Source organism: Sorex fumeus, unplaced genomic scaffold (assembly GCF_029834395.1).
Source record: "Sorex fumeus unplaced genomic scaffold, SorFum_2.1 ptg000002l, whole genome shotgun sequence".
Classification (NCBI taxonomy): Eukaryota; Metazoa; Chordata; class Mammalia; order Eulipotyphla; family Soricidae; genus Sorex; species Sorex fumeus.
The window spans coordinates 13,331,598-13,351,696 of NW_026606059.1; the positions used below are offsets into that span (position 1 = coordinate 13,331,598).

Here is a 20,099-nt window from a genome sequence, read left to right on the forward strand (position 1 = left end):
AAGGGAAGGTTAAAATGACAGAATTATTGAGTTAATTTCTTTCTTTCCAATAAAAATAGTTTATTCAAAGTTTCAGATATTTTCAAACATAGGAGTTATCGTCTGTTATTTTCTCTCCATAGATTCACACTTATATGTAATATTATAATTTATTTTATGTTAAGTTAAATTTGGTTTAAAAAGATATAAATGTTTCTGTGCCTTGGACATGCAATGGTACTTACTACACTGCTCTCACCCCAAAGTGCCAATATCCGTTTACAATGTTCCATTACACATTCAGCCCAACCAACCCAAACTGCTAGAGCTTTGTTTTTATTGGGCATTGTCAGTTCACCTGCTTTATGTCTTTATAACACATGAGCGAGAACATCCAGTACTTGTCTCCTCCTGACTAGCTAAACTTAGCATGACACCTTCCAATATCACCCATATTGTAGGGAAAAGAAAGATGTTGTCATGTCCTATGACTACATAGTGTGTAAATACACCCCATTTACACTAGTGAGTAAATACACCCCATTTCTAATCTACTTACCTGGGTGGTTGGCCACTTACATTTATGGCAGGTTCTGTTTTAACTAGCAATGCGATGATTTTAGATAAGCTGGAGCGATAGCACAGCGGTAGGGCGTTCGCCTTACAAGCGGCCAACATGGCCGACCCGAGTTCGATTCCTCCGCCCCTCTCGGAGAGCCCGGCAAGCTACCGAGAGTATTCGATATGCCAGACACAGTAACAACAAAGTCTCCAATGGAGACGTTACTGGGCCCGCTCGAGCAAATCGACGATCAACGGGAGGGCCGTTACCTTTACCTTTTACCTTTACCTCTATCCAAACTCTTTTTTCTGTACTTTGAATAGATGCCTTTGATTTGAATTTTTAGGTGACATAATCATTCTATTTTTAATTTTTTTAGAATTTGCATACTCTTTTCTATATAAGTTATACTTGTTTACATCCACAATAATAAGTAAAGATAACTTTTTTGTTACATCTCCAGCTGCCATTGTTTCTAGCCTTTTTGATATATACCAATTTACTGGTATGAGAAGATATCTTGCTTTGCACTTTCCTGATTATCAGTGATCCTGAACAATTTTCCATGTTCTTGTTGGCCATCCATGGTCTGTGGTCTTTGTTGTTGCATTTGTTCAACCATTATCCCCATTTTTTGAAGTATCTACCTGAGTTTTCTGAGTCCTTTATATAAATCTTGGCATATTAGTTTTTGAGGTAGATGGTGTGTGAATCCCTTCAGTAGAATGACTTTTTGTTTTAAGGATATTTTCTTCTACAGTGAAGCCTCTTTTCAGCTCTGTATAATTCCAAATTTTGATGCTTTTCTAGCTCTTATTTAGTATTCTCTTGTGATCTGAAAAGATAATTAATATTATTCCAGTCTTCCTAACTTTATTGAAACTTGTACCAACCCGGGTTCGATTCCTCCGGCCTCTTGGAGAGCCGGCAATCTACCGAGAGTATCTTGCCTACATGGCAAAGCCTGGCAAGCTACCCGCGATATATTCGATATGCCAAACACAGTAACAACAAGTCTCAAAATGGAGATGTTACTGGGCCCGCTCGAGCAAATGGATGAACAATGGGAGGAGAGTGCTACAGTGCTACAGTTCTACAATCAATCCTTGAGAATATTTCCTATGTGCTAGAGAAGAATGTGTACTAATTTGGGGGACAGAGTTTAAAGAGAAGGGTAAATGTCTTTTAGGCCAGCTCTTCCAATTCGAGCAAATTCTTCACTTAAGTTTCTTTTTTATCTTATTTGAAAAAGTGTCCATTGTTGATCATGTGTTTTGTTATAACTTCACAGAAACAAGAGTCTCAGTTTGGAAGAAGTGAGAAACACAGGGATTAAGACACTTGCTTGGTTTTAGGGCCAAGCTTGGTTTGATCTCTCATAGTGCATGTAGACTTCTCCGTTCCACTAAGGAATGATTCTTGAGAACAGAGCCAGGAGTAGAGCCAGAGCAAAGTCAGGTGTGTCCCTAATTTCCTCTGTCCCCAATGAGATGACAAATACACACACACACACACACACACACACACACACACACACACATGCATATAGCTGGGACACATGAATTCATCTCATAGATTTCCCTTTCTGGTTGTGATTCTGTTCAAGTATCATGACTCATCTCATTTAATTACACTATTCCCATTTTTTTTACAGATTAATTAATGTAAAGGCCCTCTTTACAGGGCTGGAGCGATAGCACAGCGGGTAGGGCGTTTGCCTTGCAAGCGGCCAACATGGCCGACCCGAGTTCGATTCCTCCGCCCCTCTCGGAGAGCCCCGCAAGCTACCGAGAGTATTCGATATGCCAGACACAGTAACAACAAAGTCTCCAATGGAGATGTTACTGGGCCCGCTCGAGCAATTAATGTAAAATTATGATGTTACTATTATTTGACATTCTTATCTTTTATTGATATTCACGTGAGCAAATATAAACATGCTAAATGAATATGATTTATTTCATCATAATTTATTTCAACGTGTTGGTTCACAGTGCTTCTCGGGAGTCAGCACATGATACTATAGTTGAGAGGATTAACATAATAGAATAATAACATACAAGGTTTATTTACAACAAATTTTATCCTTTGCCAACCACCTCCTTCAAAGAAAACATCACTTTTCATTATAAAGAAATTTAAAACCCCAAAAGTGGTTTATTTGGAAAACTTTTTGTCTGCATGTTAATATACTTTTCAATTAATTCATAAACTTATGTCTAGAGAGGATAGAAAAAAGTGGAATGAACTTTTGTTCATATTCAAATATGCTCAAATGGTAGAAATTTAAATTCAAACATTTATTTATGAATAAACATAAGCACCTTTTAAGTCATTCTGAATGCAGGTAGATGGCTTTATTCACATTTAGTTGACTGCATATATTTTAAAGTTGACATACTACAGATAACCTGAGGATGCAGACTTAGATAAAAGTTTCTCACAGATTATTCCAATTTTGGTTTGACTTAGAGAGGACATGCCTTAATTCTGACATTCACATTAGAATAGTTTCTACAAGCTCTTTTTTTTAACTTCTTTTTTTAAAAGTTTTTAATTGAATCTCATTGTGCATTTCCCACCACCGATGTCCCCAATTTCCCTTCCACCCTCTCTCTCTCCCTCTCTCTCTCTCCCCCACTCTCTCCCTCTCTCTCCCTCTCCCCCTTCCCTTTTGGCCATTGTGATTTGTAATACAGGTAGTGAGAGTTTATCATGTTTGTTCCTCATCCTACTTTGAGCATGCAGTTCTTACCAAGAGTGATCATTTCCAACAAACATTGACGTAGTGGTCCCTTCTCTATGCCAGCTACCTTCTCCCCCAGCACCTGAGACAGGCTTCCAACCATGAACAAATCCTTCTGATCCTTGTTTCTACTGTCCTTGGCTATTAGTCTCATACTATGTTGTTGTTTTTATGTCCCACAAATGAATGCAATCATTCTATGTCTGTCCCTCTTCTTCTGACTTGTGTCACTCAGCCTGATACTCTCCATGTCCATCCTTTTATAATCGAATTTGATGATTTCATTTTTTCCTAGTGGCCATGTAGTATTTCATTGTGTAGATGTGTCATAGTTTAATAAAATTCACATTCCATTAATTTTAGTTTTAATCAATGTTTATGGACTTATTATACATATAGGTGGTGAGGAAAATTTGTGAATGTATAGATCTATGAGTAAATAGAAGAAAGAATGATAATCAAACACTGAGTATTAAGAGTTTCAGTGAAATCATTAGGGGAGTAAGAATGGCAGATGGAAAATAGGATAGCATGATGGTTCCAAGAGAAATTCTAGCAGTGACATGGCAGAAAATCATCCCTAAGTATGAATGAGAATTCATCTGCATTCAGTCACACACAAAATGGAAAATGTGACAAAAATAATTATTTTAACATATTGTGGTATCTAACTTTCTTTTAATTAACTAAACAAATGACTATGTACTGGAATCTATGTTAGAATATAATCTTATAGAAAATTGTAAAATGTAACATGAAAACTGATGAATTTGAATAAATTAAGCTAAAGCAGCATGTGTATATAAATTAATTTATAAGTACTCAGCACTACATAAAGGCTAGGTATTACTACATGAACATCATTATTATTATCACTGTATACAGTAATCTTGGAGTTGAGCCACACCCATTGGTACCCAGGACTTACTACTGGTTAGAGATCACTACTGCTGGTGCTCAGGTGACCACATGTGGAGGGCTGGCTCCATGCAAGGCAAGAGCCTTACTTGCTGTATTATCTCTCCAGTCCATATGCGGTAATCTGACATAGACCAACATACAGGTGTTCTCTAATTGTCCTCCAAATTTGAAATAATTCAAAACATTTATATTAACAACATTGAGACCAGAAAAATGGTATAGCAGATACTATTTCCTTGGGGTTTGATCCCCCAGCATCTTGAATGGTCCTCTGAGCACTACCAGAAGTTATTCCTTGAGCACACAGTCAGGGATCTGAGCATCACCAGGTGTGACACTAAAACCCAAGTAAAGTAGACAAATAAATTATCAACCCTGTTAAACTCACTTTCCACTGGTTTTTCTTATATGATATCCTGAGCTAGATCCCAGCACAAACCAATAAATAAATATATCTCCCTTTAAGTTTTATCTCATCTCAAAGTGCCATCAATTTTAAGATTCATTGTTACTTAATCTATTATTAAAGGAAATATCTTGTCAAGTCAACTTTGATATGTCGATTATAAGGTACATCCAGAATTTTGTTTTCTCACACCCAATGGGCTTACTACTGGTTCTGTGCTCAGGGATTACTCCTGATATTTCTGAGGGACATGTGGTATTGGACAGAACAAGGCCAGCCACATGCAAGGCACATGCCATGAACTATCCTTGAAATCTGATTTTAAGGTATAAAATGGGTAAGGAGTGTCTGTAACACATGGGATAAAGAATCTGACTGTTGAAAGAGAAAAATAGACATAAAAAGATTGCATTCATCTGGGGGACAAAAAGTAACAAAATAGGAGATTAATACCCAAGGATAGGTGAGATCAGTACCAGAATGATTACTCCATGACTTAGAGACCAGCCGGGCATTCTTGGGGAAAGGGCAGCTCAGATAGAGAAGGGAGCACCAAATAAAGGGTTTTGGAGGATCCTCCCAGGATGGGAGATGCATGTTGATAAGTAGACTATGGACTGAACATGATTGCCACTCAATGTCTCTTTTGCAGACCACAACACCCAAAAGGAGAGAGAGAACAAAAAGGAATGCCCTGCCACAGAGGCTGGGTGGGATGGGGGATGGGGATGGGAGGGATATTATCCATGGTGGTGGAAAATGGGCACTGGTGGAGGGATGGGTATTTGACCATTGTATAATCGAAACCCAAGCACAAAAATTTGTAAGTCTACAACTGTACCTCATGGTGTTTCACTAATAAAAAAAAAAGATATCACTGCAAACACACACACACACACACACACACACACACACACACACACACAGAAGAATCTGACTGTTTCCCTGTGAGAGATCTCTTTTTATGGTAAAATAAGAGAGAGAAACCACTTATATGACTCTTATAAGACCATTAAATATTTACTTGAGAAACAATCTTGAGAATTTGAGTGTGATCTACCATACTCACCTCAGAATGTCTTATGAGAAAGGGTGTTCGAGGGGGAAAAAGCAGATGCTTCCATCAACAAACTGTGAAAGAAAAATGAACTTTAAAGTGATAGAGCAATAATTCTACTGAAAACTCTCCCTAGTTAGCAGCTTCAAGAGTGAAACCTCATCCCTGTTATATTCAGCGCTTCTCTATCAAGATTTTTTGAAGCCTTGATAGCTGTGAGTTTCTTGACATTTTGAATAAAATCTACCTGCTATGATTTATGTGAACATTAAAATGGAGGACACGGTAATATTCCATATGTTACTTGAGTAATCTTTCTAAGAATCTATAAGGCTAACTATTCTAAGACTCTACAACTCTGCAGATTGTAGTTCTTGCATGGATCTAGAATATGAAAATATCTAGAAAATAATAAAATGGAGAAAATACTTTATTTTTCTTATTTCATTTAATGTTTTTAATCCCAAGTTAATATATTGTTTGCCAAAATTATGTTGATGAAGCATTAACCTCAGCAGACAATAAGATATGTTTAGTGGTGGCAGAAGATATGGAACAGTTGGCAAATTTGTGATCATGGTATAAGTGGTTGAGACTTTTAAAAGCAAACAGAACTCGCTATAAAAACATATGGCACTTATTATCCTCCAAGAATTTTCCTCTCTCGTATGAGAACACTGATGACTATCTTAATGGATTAGTTAAGATGTGAACCTTTGTATGTTCTCTGACATAGGAACTGCCATTGAGCGTTCTCATTGATTCCACCCAGCTTTGTCAATCTATTTTAACATCTTCTCCATAGACTGAATTCATATAACACATAGTGAGTATTCAATGGTCCAAAATAACAAAGGTTCATATTTTGTTTCTTGAGAGCTCATGACTCTGTGAATGTAGTCTAAAGACTGTCTTGTGAAGGGAGGGCGACCTGATTTTCTGACACATGGAGAAATTTACTTTTAGCTGTTTTACTGTCTTTGTGTCAAGTAATCCAGGCAAAGCAGACACTCTTATGCCGATTGCCCAACTGACAAATCCACTTTGAATTTAATTTTTTTTAAATTTTTATTAGTGAAACACCATGAGGTACAGTTGTAGAATTACAAATTTTTGTGCTTGGGTTTCAGTTATACAATCATCCAGTACCCATCCCTCTACCAATGCCCATTCTCCATCATTTACATTTTTTTAAAATTTTTGTTAGTGAAACACCATGAGGTACAGTTGTAGATTTACAAATTTTTGTGCTTGTGTTTCAATTTTACAATGATCAAACACCCATCCCTCCACTAGTGCCCATTTTCTACCACCATGGGTCCCAGTATCCCTCCCATGCCCCATCCTCCCATCCCACCCTGCCTGCGTGGCAGGGTATTCCCTTTTGTTCTCAATTTAAAATTCTTAACCCAAATTTAGGATTGCTCTCTCAACCTTCCTGTCCTGTTTCCTTATATCTTAAGTGGCATTTATCTTCCAGATTTTCAGACCAGGAGCATCCTTCTCTCACAGCTTACATTGTATTGATCTGTTAGCCCCCTGGGAATTTCCTTCAAAATATAGTCCAGGTCAGCACTAGAGTTTTTACTCTAGTCCATGGATTACTGTAATAACATCTTAACGGTACCTCTGCTTCTAAAATTACCTCTTTAAATCTGTTTAACCTTCGGCAGCCAATATGTTCCTTTTAAAACAAACCTCCAGACCTTTTGTTCAAAACTCTATGTTGACTTCACATATCTGTGAGAGGGAAATTAAAGACTTTTTTTTAATAGTGTAAAGGTCATTTTAATCTTAGTTTTTTGTTCCCACTCTTTGTCCTATAATAAATTTCAGGATCAAGACTAGTCCTCCTTGCATCCTTAGAGACCCTCAAGCAATCTAAGCTTGAACCTGAGCTGGAACTCTTCAATAACTAGTACTTGTACCTGAAATATTCTTTTCCTAAGAAGAGTATGTTGTTTCTCAGTCACTTTTTTTCTGTTCTCTGTTCAAATGTTGGTTTATCAAAGAGGACTTCTCTGTCCATGGATCTAAAGCAACTTCTCGATATTTCTAGGAAACTTGATCTTTGTTTTCTTGAAAGATCTTGCCACCATGTTGATGGTACAAATATAAATAGTATATATTTATTGCTAGATTGACTTACTTCCTATAACTCCCCAGAACCAATACTTTAAGATTTATGAAAGCTCACCATATTCATTATGTTTAAATTTTATACGTGACTCCTAAAATTATGCCAAAAAACGTAGTAGGTATTTAATAAATATTTGTTAAATTAGTGAATGAAAAAATTAAACTAAATTCTACACAGTATTATTTCTACGTGTTCTACCCAAGAAAGTTTCCTTTAAAGGTTTGTAAATAGGGTGAATAGCCCACGGGTGGGGTTTTTGCCATGCATGTAGCAGCTCTGTCTTTATCCCTCACATCCCAAATGGTCCCCTGAGCACTTCCAGAGAAGCTCTGAGCAGAGAGCCAAGAGGAAGCCTTGAACACTGCTGAGTGTAACTCAACCCAACTATTTAAGAAGGGCGGGGGGGGGGGGGGAGGGACATTATTATTAGTGTATTAATTTAAGTCATTTAAATTAATTATAAATGTAAAGTAAATTAATTTATATTAATGAGAAGTAGCGTCATGTCAGCTTATGATTTATACAAAGATTGTTGATACTTTTTGAATTATAAATATTCTCAGTCAGCACACCATAATTAGGTAGTATGGAGCAGCCTGTCCAGTGCTACTACTGGCTGTGTGCTCAGGGATCATTCCTGGTGTGGTTCAGAGAGAACCAGATGAGATGTTGTGGATGAACTATAGTTTGTGTGCATACAAGCCAAACACCTTACCAACTCTGGTATCTCCCTGGTGTCTTTATTGGGTAGTATTTTGAAATTAATTTTAGCAGACAGAATAATACAAAATAACCTTTTAAAAACATATTCCATGACAGAAGCACAATAAATGCTTTGTGCCTACTGTCTTTAGTGATTTGAGTAAATCCTTTCTGTAAATCCTGAACAGAGTATTATATTTACATGCCAGTAAACATACAATAAGGATTTAATGTTAGCTGTTATTGTTTATCTGCATAATTTTCTGCCTTATGCATGTTGCTACTGTCCTTTTTCCTAGATATTGGAGGTATAGTGAAGAAATGAAAACCATGGACCCTGGCTATCCCAAACCCATCACAGTCTGGAAAGGCATCCCTGAATCTCCACAGGGAGCCTTTGTACACAAAGAAAATGGTATGTAATTTGTGTTCTATATACTTTTTGAATCCATTATGTACTTCTATAGAATATCCTAGTTTAACTACATTAAATCATCAGAAGATGTCACATATATTTTATAATGTTACATTGTTATAACCTTTTCCACTTATATTTAGATTTAATATGCTCCAGCTATTTTTTTACTGAAGTTATATTAATATAGGAGGAAAAAACAAAAAGGTATATTTTAAAATGGAGAACACTATTTTAAGTAACACTACTATATTTCTACTAAAATCTCTGTAAAGATAATAATACCAAACCTACACAAAACTGAATCTGTCACATTGGAAGATATAAGTGTCAACCAAGGTACAAGGACAACTAATAATAATTCATGTTAAGAATTAGGACATTTTATGTACCCTGTTGACTTAGAATATCAGGAAATACAGAAAGTTTCAGCTGCGTATAATCAGGGTAGAGTAGCTGCATGATTTCTCAGAAACAAGTCAGCAAACTGCTAGGTACTTTGCTTTCTCTCTCTCTTAGAATTTGAAATTAAGCCAGATCTTAAATACAGAATTACCCAAGGGATAGATAGCGTATACTTCCTTAAATAATAGCATGTGCAATTCTTAAAAATAGCAAGTCTGAATATTTGAAATCCAGAGATTAATAAATAATAATAAATCAAAATAATACTTATACACAATATTAAAGAACAAAGGAAAGATAAATTATTCTGAAATAGACAAAATTGCTCCTCATCAAATTTTTATAGAACCAGAACAAAATATTATGTTATTAAGTCCTCAAGAGCATGAAAAGTCTAGATGATATAAACATAGTAAGAACAAAATAAGCATCACTTGCCATAACAAAAGTAAATGTATCCAGAAGGAAAAAAATTCTATGAATAGGGGGAAAAATAAATTATCAATACCATCACTGAAAACTGTGCCTAACCATTGTATGTTATGAGAATTTAAGAAAAGTTTACAACTAGTATAAACTTGAAGGAACGAGACTGAGGAGGAATAACTTCAGAAAAATATCATAATATACAAACTTTTCTATGGTTTAATGTGTTTAATATCCTATATGTAAAACTCTGTAGCCAGAGTAATGATCAAAGGCAATTTGAATTCTATTCATAGCACTTTGCAAGAATTATATTTCTATTTTGCTAAAGATTATAATTTTATACAGTATGATTTTAATTATAATTTTTATTTAAAAATATATCTTTATACCAATTTTAATTCTGTTGGACCATAGAATTAAAAGAGCTTGTTTAGAGATAACACGTAAAGAGCAAAATCAGAAAACCATACAAGAGGAAAGATAAAGATGAAACTATCTGGGAGATGAAGTGATAGTACAGCAGGTAGGGCACTTGCCGTGCAAGCAGCCAACCCAAGTTACATTCCTAGAATCACACATAGTCCTCCAGAGCCACCAGGAATGATACCTGAATGTAGAGCCACATACAAGCACCATGGCCCAGAATAAAGTGAAACAAAGCAAAATATCTGCCTGATGTTAAAATGAAATCAATAAAGGGATAGAAAATGTGGGAGACGGTAAAATCAGGTGTGACCAAACACTCAAGAAACTGAACCAAAGAGATAGTGTGGTGGGTAAGTTCCTTGCCTTGCATACAGCAATCCTGGTTCAATCCCTGTCTTGTGGTCCCCTGTACTCGGTCTGGAATGAACCCTGAGCATGGAGTCATGAGTAAACTCTGAGCACTGCTAGGTATGGACCAAAACCACTCACCCCCCTTTAAAAACAAACAAATCTAAACCAAACAGAACTCAAGAAGTTATGAAGAGAAGAGTAAATGGACAAAGAAATGATGAAGAGTGTGGGAGTGAGTGATTACGTGGAAGCTATGAAACTGATATCACCCCTGAGGATTTTTAGATGTTATCAAGGAAAAAACAAAGCGGAAGAGGGGGTGGGAGATTGCGGGGACTCATATTGACAGATACTCTCGAGGCCCAAATAGAGCCAATTCTAGTAAACTTTTGGAGAAGTCTTTACACTGCTCTATTCTGCTGGATAACTCTATTAAAGCTATCACAATTTAGGGCACAGGAGGGATAGCACGGCGGGGAGGGTGTTTGCCTTGCACTAGGCCAAACCGGGTTCAATCCCCAGCATTCCAGATGGTCTCGCAAGTACCACCAGGAGTGATTCCTGAGTGCAGAATCAGGAGTAAGCCCTGAGCATCGATGGGTGTGACTCAAAAAGAAAAAAAAAAACAAAGCTATCACACTTTATACAAAAATATATGTTATATATGAAGAGATGATTCCAACATCTACATAACAATCTAGCAATAAATTTAAATAACAGATCTTCTTTCCTCATCTATATTAATTTAAAAAAGTGTTTTAATAAAAAAATAATTCAACAACTTGTTTCAAAAGTTGTTTAAATTATACATCATCTTAGTTCCTTATCATATCAACAGATTTTTGTTTTCCCTATTTCTAAGATCACTCATTTATGAAAGTTGATTGTTTCTCTGAAAATAAATAATTAATAGAACAACAAAAAAAACCCCGTGCTGTCCCAGTCATAATATTCAAAAATGTATAGTATCTATAGAGTGTAAATCAGTTAAATTGCATTATAAAATATGTATTCTGAACTCTAGATATGATTTTATAGTTTATAAATAGAACAATAAAATTTTTAAATAACATATTTAATTGTATTATTTTAATGTTATAATAATATAACAAAGTTTCTATTTCTTTTATACTTCATTACTCAATTTTACATCTTATGCTAAATAAGACTAAGAATACCAAGATTTTTTTTCATAACATTTCTCTTCGGGTATACATTTTTTAAAAGGAAGTCTCATTGTAAAATTCAATCGATATTAGTTGCTAAAATTTATTTTATCCCTCTCTTTTACTCAAAAACTCAACTCCTTGAAATCTTGGTGACAATGACATCTTATTTTCCCAAAATACTTGATCTGTAATACTATAATTCAACCCATGTTTAGTATCTTGATATAGACTTCAAATAATAAATTTCACACTTTTTTTCTTTATTCAAATTCTGTGATGTGGTTTTTAAAATTCATTTTACACAATTTACACAATTTTAAGGTTAATTCCAGATTCTATTTTAATTCTTGCACGGTGTGTTGCTGGTTATAATGCCATTTACAGTCTATTTATGCTGGTTATAATGCCATTTACAGTCTAAGACCGCTGACTCTTGATTTTGTGGATTTGTCGTTTAATTTTCAGCACCCACTCTCAATTTTTCTTAAAATCTGCAAATATGATTCAAACAGGTATTTTCACAAAGTTTAGTTGTTTTCATTCACATTTTTAAAACACTGATTAACTTCTTATCAATAAAACATGTCGAAGTGGAGTCAATACGCACTGCATTCCGGGAGCGTCTACAAGGTGAGAGCCAGGATAGCTACATCCTGCTATGTTTTAGGACTCTGCAGTAGCACAATCACCAGTAATAATCAGCAGAATATGATAGAGAAAGTCACCAAATAATATATTAAAGCTTCATTGATTCATCAGAGTTACCAAACAAAATCATAAAATCTGGATATGAATTCATCTGAAGTTGCTCTTCTTAATAAGCACAACCCCCTGCAGAAATGTAATATAAAAGCTACTCTTAAAAGGGAAATATATGAATATATAAACATTTCTCCAACTGACAGATCATAATGGGATAAAAGACTAAATTATTGAATGAGATAAAGTGTGTTAGATCAAAGTTTAACAGATTTATATATCCAATACTTATTCCACTTATTTTCAGTGCTTTTATGATCAGACTCCTACTGATTAGAATTTTTATTCCCAACAAGGGTATTAAGTAAACAATTTTGCTTCTGTCGGTGAAGGGTATTACTATGAAATTTGGTCAGCAGATCTAACAAATATAAAAATAGAAACATCATATTTTTATGTAACACCCAGTTGATTTCTAGTAATTAGCCTTGACTAAGTATCAAAGATGAGGACAGTTCCAGCTGTTGATTTCTAGTTTATAAACATAAGAAGTACATTCACCTGTTTTTGAAGGTCTGCTTAATTCTAGATCAGTGCCATTATTCAACTATGATCATCTAGTATACTGTTATTTGGCAGTTCTCAGCTTTTCTTCATCCAAGCTTATTGAGTAATTACATTGGATTTCATTAGTGTGATCAAATATCAGCTCCCCGCAGAAACATTTGAATCTACATACACCTGTTTTCACTTGGCAGGTTGCTCTGATTGCAAAACTGTCCTTCCAAACTAAAAGCAGCAGCAGATTTTTATGGCATTTAACAGAATGCAGTACAAAAATGAAGTGACCCGAAGTAATGATCTCTCCTACCTGACATTTTTTCAGAGTTGACAGATGCTTTTGGTTTTTTGTATGTTTCAAGAGTGATAAACATCACACTCTGTGATGTGTACGCATAGAGGGTTCATTAAAATTTAGAAGCTCTCTAAAGGATCCGATATTAGGAAAATAAAGTGCTCATGCTTCAGAGCTAGGATAAGATTTAAGTACTGCTTTCATCAGAACTGAGCACTTTATCTCTGCATCTTCGTATCTGGGCCTGAACGGTAAAGGTAAAGGTAAAGGCCCTCCCGTTGATTGTCGATTTGCTCGAGCGGGCCCAGTAACGTCTCCATTGGAGACTTTGTTGTTACTGTGTCTGGCATATGGAATACTCTCGGTAGCTTGCCTGGCTCTCCGAGAGGGGCGGAGGAATCGAACTCGGGTCGGTCATGTTGGCCGCTTGTAAGGCGAATGCCCTACCGCTGTGCTATCACTGGGCCTGAAAAGTATATGTAATTAATCTGTGCCTGAAAAGTATATGTAATTAATTTCTTCTGACCATGATAATGCAGATTTTGAAAAATGTCATTTTCTAAATGATTAGCACATTTTTTTTTCGAAAAGTTATGGATGACTTTAAAACAGACATACTATTTTTAAAAAGAGTTCTTAAGAGAAAAATTAATAATGTGGCTAACAAAAAAGTTTGGAGTTCATAAAAAGTTCATAGAAAGACAGACATTTTCAATATTGTTATGAACTTATAAAATCTATTAACTGAGTCCACATTGTTTGGGGATATATCTCAGGCATTTTCCTAGTTTTTAAAGCCTTCCACATGCTAGCCCCTTCCCCATTACATGTTAGTTGGAAACATTAAACCTAGAATTATCTATTCATTTTTCTCTATAAATTCTTTAACCAAAAAAAGGTTATTGACTTTCAGAGTTCTATAAAAAAATGTGGCAAGTAATATAAATAGAAGATAATTAAAAGAAAGAAAGCTAAGGAAATAGGACAAAAGAAGAAGAGAGATGGGCTTGATTTAGAACCAGAAATAAAATTAATGCATAGATAATATAAATACCTAGTTTGCTTACTCAGATTTCTTCCAGGCAGAGAACAGGACCAGTTTCATTAAGAAAACACAATTTGTCATTAGATCTTGCCTGAAGGACAAAAGCTTACCTGGTTAGCAGGAGCATGACCGTTTCTGATAGAAATAAGAAGAACAATTTCCTTTGAGGTGTTACAAGAAGTCTCTTTATAGTATATTGCAACTCAATAGCAGCCTAAGACCAAATAGGTCTTTAATTGATAAAGCTGGTTCAACATCTTTCAATATAGATTGATCTCACCATATTAATGTGCAATCCTCTGCTGTAATCCCTTAATCAAATGAAAGGATAAACCTTTATTCCCAGTGCAGACTGCACGTGCACATCTAGGTTTGTCAACAGTCCTCTGCAGATATTTCTCTCCACTAAATGTTTCATAGACATAAGAAGGGAATAGTCTGGGGCTGGAGCGATAGCACAGAGGGTAGGCTGTTTGTCTTGGACGCAGCCAATCCGGGTTCAATTGCCAGCATCCTATATGGTCCCCTGAGCACCGCCAGGAGTAATTCCTGAGTGCATGAGCCAGGAGTAACCCCTGTTCATTGCCAGGTATGACCCAAAAAGGAAAAAAAAAAGGAAGGTAACAGTCTCTGGCATACACAGGCCAGATTCATTTCAATTGATAACTGAGCTGATGATAGTATTTTCTTCTGACAGAAATGCATGTTTTAAGGCCCCGATTAGATTAAAATATCTCTAACTGCACGGAATTTTTCATTTTACAAACCAGTGGTTCTCTATATATATGTGTATGTGTTTCCTCCCCAGGCTTTACGTATTTCTACAAAGGAAAGGAGTATTGGAAATTCAACAACCAGATACTTAAGGTCGAACCTGGATATCCCAGATCCATCCTCAAGGATTTTATGGGCTGTGATGGACCGACAGACAGAGATAAAGAAGGGCACAGCCCTCCAAATGATGTAGACATTGTCATCAAACTGGACAACACAGCCAGCACTGTGAAAGCCATAGCTATCGTCATCCCCTGCATCTTGGCCTTATGCCTCCTTGTATTGATTTACACTGTGTTCCAGTTCAAGAGGAAAGGAACACCCCGCCACATACTGTACTGTAAACGTTCTATGCAAGAGTGGGTGTGATGTAGGGTTTTCTTCCCTTTCTTTCTTTTCCAGGAGTTTGTGGTAAACTTGAGATTCAAGACAAGAGCTGTTATGCTGTTTCCTAGCTAGGAGCAGGCTGGTGGCAGCCTGGTTCGGGGCTGACCTTGCAAACCCAGAGAGTTGATAGTCCTGTACACGAGTGGAGACTCGCTCGTGGGGAAGCTTCCATGATGCACAGTATCTGCCGTTCCTCAGTCCTTCTTTGTCTTTCTTTGTCATTCAGTTATAGGCCTTTCCTCTGCACGCTCAATGCCCAGTCAATTTTCAGGATTAACTAAAGAAGAGGAAGAAAAAAAAAGAAGAAGAAGAAGAAAAGATTCTTCTTAAAGCTTTCTTTGATTATTTTTCTTCAGAAGTCTGAGCCCATTTTCGGGGAGAATAATGCAAAATGGAAAACCCACATTTTTTTTTAACTTTTGCTTAAAAGCAAAGGAAAACAAATGAAAACGGTTAAACAACAAACTCACATTTGAACTTTCAGAGAAGTGAAGACCCAAAACAGCTTTGTCTCCAAAGAAGATAGCTCTCTTCCTGCTCCAGGAAGCCTAGTACACTTCGGATTTGTCAGGTGGGAGATACGGAATACACACGCAGGACTTCAGACTGTTGGGACAGCCATTTTCCAACAAACAAGGGGCCAAAATATCTGCAATATAGTAACAGCCTTAATAATACATCCATTTTTCGTTTTCTACAGCTGTTCTCAGCTACGTCCTCAATGTCGCATCACATTTCTACTCATAGTTAAATTCAGACTGGACCTTGACATTGTTATGAAGTGTTTCTCAATTCCTTCCTGCCACCTTCCCAAGACATCCTTGTGATACTCTCCCCAAGTTGTATTAGGCCATTGCCCCAGGCCTTCCGCGGGTCTGTCAGGAATATTCATGACAAGCAGAGCAAGAAGCAGTATGTCTCTAATGTGGTTTAAGTGACAGTTATTTTCCAAGGATATGTGATACTGGTAATACATTGGTGTAACCCTTTGAGAACTATCAGTGCAGCTTTCAGAGTCTTAGGATCGCTGTCTGGTAAATCAGCAAGCTGGGCAATGGTAAAAACAGGAAAGGGTTCGAGAAGTTCAGGTTTTTAAAACAGATATAACCCCATGTAATTTTTAAGTGGTTTATGGTACTACATAAATGCTTTTTTTAACAAAAAGAAATGATGTTACTTGCCAACAACTTTCCTGGCAAATAAAAAAGTATTTTATTAAGTATCTTGTAAGAGTGAAATTTTATTTAAACAACTGACGATAAGAGCCTGCCTTTTTATTCCCTTCTACATTTTGAATTTCAGTTTTGAAGTCCACTGCATGAATGTCGATTTCCCTTGGTACATGCAGTTAGCATTGCCATTTTAAAACGATGACTCTGAGATTTGCATGAGTATCCTTAAGTGCGTTAACTATTGCATGTCAGCCATAGTTCTCAAAGGGTTAATGTGGCTTCTGGCATTTAGCCATCTATTGGGATCACTGACAGAGCCAAGAGACCACCAAAGCATTTCATTGTTGAGTGTAATTTGTCATTACAGCAGTATTGTCATTTCCTTGTGACCTGCAGAGCGGGTTTGTATCAATATTTTTTTCCTAGAGAAAAGTCAGCAACTGACAGACCTCTATTGATTTCGAGGAGCTGCTTCTTGCAGTGAGAGGCTTTCCAGCCGCTGGGCTGTGAACTTATTAGAGATGGTCAGAAGGAATGCACCCCCGAGTGGGACATTGGCTTTTTGGGAAAGCCAGCTTTTGAGGGGATTAGCTTTTGAAACAATGAACAGCTTGCCTTGAACTTGACTATCGATCTGTTGACTGTCATTAACAACAACTTAAACATTGTCTTCTGTGAAAATTTTTTCTTGAAGAGTCCTCTTCTATGTCGTTGCCCTTTGACCTTTAACTTGCAAACTGGCACAAACCGAAAGAAATCTGGTGTGGTTTCTCCATTGGATTGGTAATTGTTCTCAGAAAACCTTGTAAGCCTGAGCTGTTTCCTTAGAGCGGAGACAGAGTGCCATGGGGTTCACTGGATGGACACTTTGCTTTCTACATGCACACTCGGAAAACGCCCGATAGGTAGAAGTCACTTTTAATTTTCCTTTAGTATAATTTCGAGTCTATATTCATCATTTTGTTACAAATATAAAACTATGGGAGAAAAAAAAAACCTCAAAATACTTGAACGGCCAGCGTGGCTTTTATATAAAGCAGGAATTTTATACTATTGAAAATTTCTTACTCATTTGCTAAGAATACACATTTCCAGATGATTTTTAATGAGTGTAGGTGTACATTCTTATTTGGAAATGGAATAGTTCGGCTGCCTTGAATTTATATTTATACTCAACATAGCATGAGAATTCGAATGTCTTTCGGTTGAGCTACATGTTTATGAATTGGTTTGGGAAAACGTTTTGTAAATCCTGGGTGGCATGCTAAAAAGCCTTGCAGAATGTTACTTCTTACAACCTGCACATACATAATGTAAAACTGGGGAGGGGGCTAACTATCACTTTGAAGGAAGAATAGACTATACTTTGAGAAGATGTTGGAGATTATGGGTAGAAGGACCAAAAAGGCTAGGGGAGAGGGTCAGGATCAATCCTGTCGCTTGACTCCAGAGCTTCCATTCTACACGATGCTAATATTGAGAGTCCTGCCCACATGCATGAAGACTGTATACATAAGCTTGTTTATATCGTGTCTGCTTGTAGGAGGAGCTAATCCATTTAGGACCTTTCTAGCAAGGAGGGAAAAAAATAACTGGAAATTATATTTAGCCAAACCTACAGATGAGGCACTTTGTCATTTGGGGATGTTGACTTCTGTCAACCTGCATTGAAAATACATATTTTGCTTTTTTTTTGTTGTTTTTTTTTTCCTCTAAAGTGAGAAAGAAATAGAGGAAACAATCTTTTGCCTATTAACTCATTTGCCACAATATCCTGGTTCATTGTAACACTATGTATATAAGGGCTAGAAAATAACCATAGCATTAAGAAGGGAAGAACTATCATGGTGCAGGATTTTAAGAAATTTCATGGATTGTAGCTGAAATTTTTGGTTGAAATTAAAGAAGAAGTGAGATTGGTGTGATAAGAAAGGCACATGTGGTTTCTCAACAGAAATGTTTAAAATGTTCAGTCTGTGAATGGCTACAAAGATAAGAAAATAGGAAATGCTGACATCATCACAAACATTGGAATTCTCTTTTTTTTAATTGTATGCTGGGTTTCTTGTGAGTATGACTGCTGACCAATCTACTGGGAGTTTGGAAAAATCTCAATTTTAATATACTAATGATACTCAGAGAGTGACTATTGGTATAACATATAACAATAATGATTCCAACTGGTAAAATTTAATATATTAATAGTTCCTAACAGTAGAGACAGGCAAGCTAAATAACATTTTTCATGAACGCCTTACTAATACCATGGAAAATTCAACCTAGAATTTCCTAACTTGTAACAGAAGTATATTTACCATTACAAAAATATTCCTTCTATTTCATTATTTCTCTTTACTTTAAATGCAAATGTAATTAAGGAAATGTTTCTTACAAAGCTCAACTATACATAGTTTATAATTTTAGCCAAATATTATCATCCTATAGTAGTAATTGGACTCAAGAAGTGTTCCAAATATACCTTCTATAAAGCACTAAATATGCGTCATGCTTGTAGAGGAGGTTGTAAATTTAACCATTATCCTTTTCAGAGCAAAGTGTCTGCTAACATGGCAATCAAAACAGGTAAATACAACAGTTTACAATTGAAAAATTAGCATAGGTAAGTTAGGAAATGCCAATATGAGCAAAAATAACTTCTTTATAAATCAAAGGGCAAAGCTTTTCTGAATTAATGAAATAAATTACTAAGTAATACTTTGCCAAAAAATTACTAAGTTATAAAATATAGAGACTGATTGACTTTAATAAGCAAATTTTACTTTTGCTAGTCATGTTAGCTTATAATCTTTTTCTATTGACACAAAATTCTTCCATATACTATATACTTTTATATTTTATTTCTTTTTTCTATTGGTTATTTTAAAATATAAACTTGTGGATAAGAGCACAATCCAGCTTTGCTGATAGTTCCGATATACGGATAATGATTAGATTCTTGATGCCAGGAAGAGTAACAGTGTCATGTAGAATTACAAAACCACACTTGGTGGAACTCATAGTAGAATATCCCAGTGCATCTTGACTAACTGAAATCAGTGTGCTAATTTAAGATGAGTTGATGTCATAAATACACAGGACTCACATGAATTGTAAAAAGAGCCTTTTTAAAAAAGTTTTGGAAATATTTCTGAAACTAATAAGAGTGATTTATTGACCGTATTAGTCTTTGAGATTGTAGCATAATCTGCAACAAATTCACGAATTATAATGAAATCTTTTCTCAGCAAACATAGCAGAGTTCATTTAATTTTTTTCATGCTCTCAAGAGCACATTCCAAAGTATCACAGATGTCACATAGAACACACTGTCTAAATCAAAAATGTTAAATTCAGATGAACTATTACAAATAGCTGTAAGTACATGTCAGCCAGTATATGATATAGGACAAGTTTTCAAGGCAATAATATTAGAAAGTCGGCCATCTCATTGCATTCTT

The 20,099-nt window shown here is 35.9% G+C and overlaps 1 protein-coding gene across 1 annotated transcript in view; it reads left to right on the forward strand.

Moving 5' to 3' along the window:
- MMP16 (matrix metallopeptidase 16) overlaps window positions 1-17,984 on the forward strand; it is a 302,144-nt gene extending 284,160 nt beyond the window's left edge. The window contains exons 9-10 of the mRNA XM_056110867.1: window positions 8,813-8,928; window positions 15,117-17,984. Of these exons, the coding sequence (XP_055966842.1) occupies window positions 8,813-8,928; window positions 15,117-15,451 (451 nt within the window). The 3' untranslated portion in view covers window positions 15,452-17,984. The remainder of the gene's footprint in view (window positions 1-8,812; window positions 8,929-15,116) is intronic.
- Window positions 17,985-20,099: the final 2,115 nt, after the last annotated feature.